Source organism: Mobula hypostoma, chromosome 25 (genome assembly GCF_963921235.1).
Source record: "Mobula hypostoma chromosome 25, sMobHyp1.1, whole genome shotgun sequence".
NCBI lineage: Eukaryota > Metazoa > Chordata > Chondrichthyes > Myliobatiformes > Myliobatidae > Mobula > Mobula hypostoma.
The window spans coordinates 34006143-34016130 of NC_086121.1; the positions used below are offsets into that span (position 1 = coordinate 34006143).

General features: G+C 42.4%; 1 protein-coding gene across 2 annotated transcripts in view; it reads left to right on the top strand.

Moving 5' to 3' along the window:
* nphp4 (nephronophthisis 4) overlaps positions 1-9675 on the top strand; it is a 427697-nt gene extending 418022 nt beyond the window's left edge. For both annotated transcript variants that reach the window (XM_063033463.1, XM_063033464.1), the window contains 2 exons: positions 2204-2347; positions 4109-9675. In XM_063033463.1, coding sequence (XP_062889533.1) covers positions 2204-2347; positions 4109-4249 — 285 coding nt within the window. In that variant the 3' untranslated portion in view covers positions 4250-9675. The remainder of the gene's footprint in view (positions 1-2203; positions 2348-4108) is intronic.
* The last annotated feature ends 313 nt before the right edge of the window (positions 9676-9988 follow it).

Here is a 9988-nt window from a genome sequence, read left to right on the forward strand (position 1 = left end):
TCAGCTGCAGTCCTCCGCGTTAGATCTTTCTTGGCCCTGCTCTTCCCTCAGTTCTGACACTTGGTCCTGAGACTTCCCTGAACACCAGCTACTCCTTCGCCTTTTCTTCTACCTTGGCGCCAACACTTCTTAAAGCTCCAACAGATCCCTAGGTCCCAGCAACTTCCTCGTTCCAAGGCAATTTTCACTTTCTTTTATACCATAATGATCAATAGTTACCCATTATTTTTCATACATTCTCTTTATTTTATGATGCTTTGTCATTCCTATGTTCTTCTGCTTGAATATTTCATCTTACTTTCATCATTTCCCTTATATTTGATTTAGTGACTGACTGATCTCTGTGTACAGACTGAATTTTGGGCAAGAAGTTCTTCAATGGGTGAATACACGTGTTGAAGCAACTCTCTGCAGGGGTACATAAATGAAAACTCAAGCATTAATCTTGAAGAAATAGACCTTACACATGCAATCATACATGAATGTCTTTCCACCAATCTGCTGCCAACAACCTTCCCTCTGTTTTGGAAGGCTGAGATCATGGAAGAAACAAAGTGTAGGGCAACATATTGGAGGAGGAGCTGGTGAGGAGAGCAGGGAGTGGTATGGAGTAGATTGTGGGATGCAAACAGGGACAGAAGAGGAAAATGTGGATAAGGTGAAGGAGAATATCTTGACAAGGGCAGTGAGAAAGGTGCAAAGAAGAACATTGGGCTAGTATGGGGGAGGGGCACCTGAGAAGATCATTTGGCTTGTGGTGAGTGTCAAGCAGCTGAAGTGATGAATGAGAAAACGATGATGTAACTGAGGAAGAATGTCAAGGAGAGGTTTAGGGGTGGTGCAAGGTGCTAGTTGAGAATAGGTATGGACATAATGGACATAGTGGGCAGCAAAGGAGACATTGGAATGGGTGATCAAACGTGATGAGATACTTGAAGAGAGGTCAATTTTAAGCAGGGATTTAATGGGAATAAAACAGGACAAGAATTCAAGGCAGGGAATTCCAGAGACTGTAGTCTTTGTCACTCAAGACACAACTAGTGACAGAACAAAGGAATTGGTCTTTGTCAAAATCTGGTTGGATGGGGTGTCACCTATTGGGCAACAGAATTGATCTTTTTTCATGTTTGTTCTGCCAAATTAAGGGCATTAAGTCAATTATCTGTGAAGGAATTCAATGTTAAATCAACCTCTTAAGATAACCCTGCACCCCCCAAAAAAACTGCTGTAAATGTAAAGGGTCACCTACTATATCTGGTGCTCCATGTGCAGCTTCCTCTTCATTAAGAGGTCAAATGTAGAGGGGGGGGGTTCTGCTTTTTCAAGCACCTTCGCACTAATTGCAACAGGCAAGATTTCCCAGTGGCAAACCATTTTAATTCCACTCCCCATTCCCATTCTGACATGTCAGCCCACGGCTGCCTCTACTGCCACAATGAAGTTACTCTCAGGTTGGAGGAGCAACACCTCATATTCTATCTGGGTATTCTCCAACCTGATGGCCTGAAAATCAGTTTCTCTAGTTCTGGTGATTTCTCCCCCTTCCCCATTCTCTCTTAGTCCATTCCACATTCTTGCTCCCTTCCTGCCTCTTCTTTTGTTCTCACCTGCCTATCACCTCTCTCTGGTGCCCATCCTCCTTCCCTTTCTCCCATGGTACACTCTGCTCTCCAGTTGGATTCCTTCATCTTCAGCCCTTTACCTTTTCCACATTTCACCTCTCAGCTTCTCACTTCATTCCCCCTTCCCCCACCTACCTTACCCCTCACCTGTTTTCACCTATCACTTGCCAGCTTGAACTGCTTCCCCTCCCTTCACCTTCTAACTCTGGCTTTTTCCTCCTCCCTTTCTAGTCCAGGTGAATGGTCTTGGCCTGAAACATTGACTGTTTATTCTTCTCCATCGATGCTGCCTGACCCACTGGATTCCTCCAGCATTTTGTGTTGACTGTTGACTGAGTTTTAGTTTTGGATTCTAGCATCTCCAATTGTATTTATTTTCCATATCATATTAGGCCCAAGGGATAGTGTTGGTGGAGATGGTAAGAAATAATGAGCCTGACTTTGGCTGATGGGTGAAAAATGAAGTCCATTGTCCTGATGAAGTGGAAATGTTGATAAGAATAGAGAAAAATAAACAGGGTAGACACTGATATTCTCAGCTTCCCTCTGTAGTTTCATTATTGCTCTTATATTTGTTCAAGGCTTTTGAGATCTCGATACCCTTGGAAGAAGGGAAAGGTAGCAACAAGCGCGTCAGTTATACCAATCCATACCCAACTAAGCGAGTGTATTTCCTGCGAACCAATCGTCCTGATTTACTTCAGTTCAAAGAAGATTCTTTTGAGGTAAGAGCTTTAAGTCATTCAGCTTATGTTTCATTCTTACAAAGTTATGCAGAAGTATTTAAAACATAGAAAATGAGTCAAAGAAATATTTCTTGTCTGTAATTTTAAAGCTGCATTGGCTATTGTACTCCATTTGTGACCTCGCAGTGAATAGGTGATGCCAGTCTGGGAGTAATGTTTTCTGGTCATAAACAATACACTATGTCATAAAGTAGCAACAATAACTAGCCATAACATAAATGAACCTTCAGTTCTACCGTCTGGAACAAAAGAAACCTAATCACAGAAAATAGAATATCAACAAGTATTTGGGTATAGAGCATGATCAATATGGTGACCAAAAACTGAAGTAAAAACACAAATAGCTGGAAATGCTCAGAAGGTGAGGCCGTTTTTGTGAAAAGAGAAACAAGTTAGTTTTCAGTTGCAAAGACAGTGTAGAGGGATGGATAGGATGGGGCAAAGCCAGGGTTGCCATGATGATGAGCCGTTAACAAAGCCATCCAGCCCATCATGTCCGCAATGGTTTACTATCCACTGATCACTGTGGGGACCCTGGTCTCACTCTATCAGAAATATTCCCATTCATTTAGTCCAACCCCACCCACTCTGCAATTTAAACCAACCTTTTTTTCTAATTTTCCCAGTTCTGATATAGGACCTTTGACTTAATATGTTAATGCTGTTGTTGTTTTATTGACAATGATAATGGAGCCGTTGCAGATTGTGGCAACAGTTTTTAATTGTTAAACAACAACAGGCCTAGCATGATGTGTGGAAAATTCCAGGTGTTGAGAACTTTGGAAATCACGTGCAAAGTTACATTTAATGTAACTTACTCACATTCCTATTCCAAACATTGTTTTCTGAAATAGGAGTAAGTCAGTGGTGCTTGGTTCCACCTTGTACAGAGACCACGTGCTCTACAGAATGGTCACTCCCTTACTGAAATATGGGTCTTTAGTTTAGAAACACAAGAGGTTATGCAGATGCTGGAAATCCAGAGTAACTCACACAAAATGCTGGAGGAACTCAACAGGTCACGCAATATCTATGGAGAAAAATGGAGAATAGTCCTTAAGAAGGGTTTCGGCCCAAAATATTGACTCTCTAATCCTCTCCATAGATGCTGTCTGACCTGCTGAGTTTCTGTAGCTTATGTTTGAATTCTTTCATCTTCAAGAACCGGCCATCATTTCTAGTTTGAAGCAACATAATGGATAACAACCTTCATGGTATGTGTTTCGTGGGCACAATGTGTATCAAATCATTTCCAATAAAATGACTGTTGGTCTGCCTTAACCTTCAACAGTCACCTTAACTACCATCTAATCTCATTACCCCACCCCACCCCACCCCACTCCAGACTTTAATATACATCGCAAACAGCAAGGATCCCAGCACGAATACAATCAGTCACAAGCTCCCAACTGAAAAAACAGCCCTGTATCATCAGCTCTGCCTGACATGAAGCCAGATTAATTTCAATTTGCCAAATTGCCCTGGATCCTGTAAGCTCTTACCTTTTTAAGTAGTTTCCCACATGGGATCTGGTCAAAGACCTTACTGAAGTCTTTATAGGCTACATCAACCACAAAATCCTGCTTAACGTTTTCTTTATTGTTATAACTTAGTAAGTGAAACAAAGGTGAGTACTGATGAAATCTGATATGTGTTTTGGCTGCAAAAACCTGTTCTCTGATTTTTTGTTATGTTTTTGCTGATGTGTTCCTGAGTTCACAGACTACTAATTTGTTTCAGGTTGAAGGTGGTGAAACCTACCACATTGGCCTACGGTTTGCACCAGGCTACAATTCTGGTGAGGAGGAAATCCTGATTTTCATTAATGACCAAGCTGAAAAAAATGAAGAAACCTATTGTGTGAAAGTAACATACCAATAAAATCTACTTGAATGCCTGATGCAACAGACGTGTTACATCACTCCACTTTAGAAGAGATACAACCTTCTTCCTCAGCGTCTCAAGAACCATCACTGCTGAAGCTCATAACCACCTGCTAGACTGTCAGTGGAATCTCTGGGACAAGATGTATCTACTGCAGAAGAATAACGTTTCAGCTCCATTTTAAACTCCTGTATAAGTGCCTGCTGCATGTCTGCTTCAGACTGCATAAAATGATTGCTATATCATGGAATTGAATCACTCATCTTACACCGTAGTTTCCAATTCTAGATCAATACTGTTTTGTTGTTTTGTCCAAGTTCAAGTTTATGTTTCATTGTCATTCAACCACACACACACACACACACACACACACACACACACACACACACGCACACCATAGATTGACGGTGCATGGGATGTTGCCCTGGAGCTACTTTTTTGCAAGAACAAGCACGCAGCCATTCTTTATCATGTACCCGGGCAGCTGCAGATGAATTCAATATAGCTCATTTTCCACCAGGTGAATACTGGAGGGCAGCACCAACAGGATGGCCCAGCCACCAAACCAGCACAGACTCCAGTGCATCCAGAAGGGCCTCTGCTCTCTCCCACACCACCTCTGACATCTGCAGCAGGTGACACCATGGCATGAGGGCTTTGTCTACACTTAACCGAGGCAACACAACTCCCCAGCCTTGGTTTCGCCAGTGAACAGGAATTCACAGGAATTCTACATTACTAATGTCCAACAGCATTTTCCAATCACAATAAAAATATTCAAGTCAATTATTTGCACCGCTAGTTGTACCACACACCGCCTCTGCACAACAACATTACGCAACAAGACCAGGCGAATACAAGGTACACAAGTTCAGCTCCATCGCTATTCAGCAACTTCTTAGTGGGTAGACCTGCAGTATCTTTATATTCAACAGTGTTTTGCGATTGTATAAGAGATGTAAAGGACAAACAATTATACCTTGTTGCCAAAATGTAACTCTTGCCCCGAATGTGGTTCCGGGTGTGGAAAGTACATGAGTTTCATTTAAGCTTCACTCATAAATATAAATCCTTGCTTTTGTTTCCATAACATTACCCACCATTGGCAAACCGGATTCCCAATACCGCTGAAAGCCATACCTTTATTTTCATTTAACTCAAACTCCTGTTACAGCAGACTCCATCAATCTCAAACTCCATCCTGGACAATTTCCAATTCATCCTGGTAGCATCTGTCCACTTCTTTTGTTATGTCCTTCTCACTCAGCAGTGGTCTTCTTCAACACCTATTGGCTACTAGTTCAATTCAAACCAGAATTAAAACTTGACATCCTTTACTATGGTCTTACATCACTTAACCTCTTAAAATTCCTACTACCTCAGTGATGCACCATTAACATTCATGTATGTCTTTGTGTGATATTATTTATAGTTAGAATTTATTCAGTATAAGTGCTTTCACCTTGTTTCTTCTGAAGCTCTCAATTGCTATACCTGTTCTTTGTCTGGTTTTGTTGCTCGCTTTGTTGTCGTCCTTTGTGAATCAACTGCGAGTATTCAACTGCATTAAATATGCTGTACTAGCAGTCCACTGGCAAAAGGAACATGAACAACACTTTACCTCTTGTTCTTCAAGTGGAGGAAGCACCTTGCAGAGAATGTTCCTCCTCCTTACAGAGTGCTCCTCAACTCACCCCCTTCAGCTCTTGCACAAAGTCTCCTTATGGTCTTAGCACCCTTCTGCCCAGTGTGCTGTTGCTGCTGGTCTCATCTAAACACATTGACATGCTGCTTGACCTATTCCACTCACCCACAAAGTTCTCCATTCAGCCCCTGACCACTGAACAGTTGCTCCTACAAATCCTCTAACTCCCCACTGTGTGTTCCTGATGCTACGTACCTCACATGTAATATTCTGAGAATGCTTGGTCTGCTTCATTTGCCCAGAGGAATCCTGCAGACATCTTCCTGGTGAGTGCATTTACGGGGGCTGCAATAGAGCTGAAAGTTTGGATGAAGCAGCGACAAAAATTCGCAAATCCCTTGAACTTATTTGATCATAGATGGCTCTGTGACCACCTGATCTTTACTTGGGTCTATTTGAACACTGATGTATATCGACCAAAATTGCACCTGGTCTTTATGGAACTTGCACTTCTCTGGCTTAGTGTAAAGGTTACTCTCAAGCTATCTGAGAACCCTCTGGACGTGCTGGCCATGTTCCTGGTGAGAGCAGGAATAGATCAGAATGTCATCCAAATACATGAAAGCGAACTGATTCAACATGTCCCTAAGCACGTCGTTGATGAGGGCCTGAAAAAGAGTAGGGGTGTTGACTAGGCTAAAGGGCATGATGTACTTATAGTTGCCAGTGGAGATGTCTTCCACTTGTCTCCTTCTCTGATACCAACAAGGTTATAAGCAATTTGCAGATCTATCTTCGAAAATATGATAGTTTCCTGGAGATGTTTGAATGCAGAGGCAAGCACGAAAGAGGGTAGCATTGTTTAGAGGCTTATAATCAATGCAGGAACAGAGCTTACCAGCCTTCTTGCTCACAAAAAAAGAAGCCCACCCCTGCTGGCAAGGTTGATGGATGGATAAACCCCAAGGCCAATGCCTCCTTGATGTATCTCTTCCATGGCTGTTGTTTCTGGATGAGGGAAAAGAGCTGGCCCCAGGTAAGAGATCAATGGCATAGTCATATGACTGATGTGGAGGCAGAGAAGTAAACTTCTTTTTACTGAAGACCTCAAGAAGATTAGCATATTCAGCCAGAATGCCAGACAGGTCCACACCAGTAGTTGACAGTTGACGCAGGAGGGGATTCGCGGTCTGGTGCTTGAGCTGGGCCCAGACAGGTAGCCAGGTTTATTGGTCCCCACTCTTGGAGTGCTTTTAGGGACCACTCAATCCATGGGTTTGTCAGGATAACCAGGGGAGACTAAGCTCTAGCGGCAGTTCAGGTGAATCAAAAAGATAGAAGCAGAGTTGTTCCCTATGGTTGCCTTCAAGGTCAAGTTGGAGGGATTTGGTGGAAAGGTGGATCTAGCCAGTGCCCAGAGGTCAACCATACAGGGCTTTGACATCAATACTTTCTCTCAATCTGAGTCAAAACTCCTCACTTTTGAGCCAACGAGATGTCCAAGAGATACCCCGCTGCCCAGGAGTTGTTAAACGACTGAAGTTCATGAGTCTGAGAACCACACAGTAAGAAAGCTGGGAGCATCACACAGTTAGGGGAAGCCGATTGCACAGAGAACTAACTCATCAGAACTCCCCTCCCTGCTGCTGGGTGTCCTCTTTTACCAGACGTTTGGGACATGATGCACAGAAATGTCTTGGATCACCACCATATAGGCAGAAACTTGTTCTGCTCTGATCTTGTTCCTCTCGAGATAGGTGTGTGCACCCCACTTGCAATGGCTGCTCCATGAGCTAAGTACTGGGTGATGACAGATGGTGATACAAAGAGTAGGGAACGTGAGACATTCTTTCCTTTTGGCACTCAGTTGCCAGGTCATCTCAAATGGCCAGATTAATCAGTCGTCCAGCTTGTCCTGTTCTACATGGACGGCAACCGTGTGCTGGACCCCTGCATTCAGTCCACACTAGAAGGCAGTGATGAGGGATCTCTTGTGCCATTCTCATGCAAGCATGCAGAATTTTATTGCATAGTCCCTCACTGTCCTCCTACATTGGCGCAACCTCCTGACCCCATACTAGAAGGCCAAATACACTCCCTAAATTGGCAGTAAAATGTTGAAATGATGGGGCTAGTGGGTACCTTTGCTCCTTTTGAGCATTGAACAGGCTGAGTGGAGGTCCATCCAGGAGATTTACCATGTATGCCAGTTTATGTGCAGCATCACCAAACTCATTAGGCCGGGCTTAGAAAGTCAGCTCACAGTGGGTAATGACACTCCTGCGGCTATCAGGGTCACCAGAGTACCTGCCCGGTGTAGGAATACTTGGTTCTGGTACAGACACGGGAGTTTGGTTTTGGACCAGATCTGAAGTCAGGGCAATAGTGGCCGAGATTTGCTTTCAAAACATTTGGATATGACCAAGTGTGGAGAGGGAGAGAGACACTGAAGCGGGTCACCAATTCACTGACTTTAATGAGAATTGTTGCAGAACTTATGGAAAAAGAAAAACAAACCCTAGGCCAACAGGACCATTAACTAAAACTCTCAAATTGAAAGTTAATGTCAGCATTGTGGCTGGAAACAATAACCTATTCTAAATAAATACCACTCCTTGGCAACGTTAGTACAAATAGTAGTTCTATTTTCCCAGACAAAGATGAGGGGAAGCAGAGAGCGTAAACATTGATGTGCTTTTAGGCAAGTCTGGACAAGACTAGAATGAAAGGAAGGGAGCTAAATACCACAATAATGGAACACTTAAGTAGCTGGAAGGTGCAAACTCATGAGTGTGATTGTTGAGCCTGCGGTGTAGCTGGTGTGCGGGCGCATCGTACTGTAGGCCCTGCAGCAGAGTCTGGTTGTGACATTTTTCGGGTGTGGGTTGAGAGGTATTGCTATTACATTGAGTTAGCACATGTTCAATGAGCTGAAAATTCTTCTTCCATGCTTTAACCTTCCTGTGATTCTGTAACAGGCATGTGCATGCTGAAATGTAATGTCTGCACTGACTGCATTCACGTTGACAGGCATTTCAAATCTTAGAAATGGTGACCATTTTCCTACTACCAGGCAATGCCCATACTGGCAGGTAGCAAGTAGTCTCTGTATTAACAGATTAGAATCCCCATTGGCAATCATTCTCCACAATGACAGTAGCTTTATTTGGCAGGCATTCTCCAAATTCACATGTAGTGTCTATAATAACAGGCAGTGCTTACACTTCAGGTAAACTTTTATTAATGAGCAGTGCCCATGGTGACAGGTAAGTGCCCACATTTCAGGTAGCCTCTTTATTTATAGGCAGTGCCCACACTGATAGATTGTATCCACTGTAACAAGTAGTGTCTGTATCGGCGTACTGTCAGATACTGTTCATATTGATAAATGTTATACATACTGAAAGCTGGTGTCCATATTGACAAGATGCCTCCAAGGTGACAGCACTAACAGGCATCATTTGAACTGGTGTACAATTCATCATATGTTGAATCCAAAGTATGTTTATGAAAAAGTATATATTTTTGTGTGGAGGAAAATATTCAAGTCTGAAACATTTATTTTTAACATTCTGCTTGTGATTGTTTTCTGAAAGTTATAATTATTTCACTTCCAAGGTGCTACTGGTATGAGAGTGATATATGAACTCCTGTGGCATCTTGTAGCCTGTGAAACCGCACAAATGGTTTTCCCCTTTTTGTCGTGAAAAATCTACAAAATATATTTTTAAAGAGAGAATGTGCAAGTTTACTAAAAACATCTGGGTTGTATACTGCTTTTTACAGTGTCATTTGTATTAATTTATTCCTTTTATATTTGCATATACTATAAAATTGTTTTACAGTTTAAAGAATAAAATCAATTTGGTTTATTAGTTTGTGTCATTTTCCAAGAGGGAAGGAGATGAAATAATTTATGTGAACATATAAGTGATATTAATGCTTGACTTTCACTGAGTTTTAATCCTGAACAATGAAATCCCAAGAGCAATGTGTTTGGGTTACTGTTTGTGGACTGTATCATTGTTCAGAAAATCTTGAAACTTGTTGATGAAGCTACTATTATAGGCAAGTGGTAAGAGTGGGCTCCC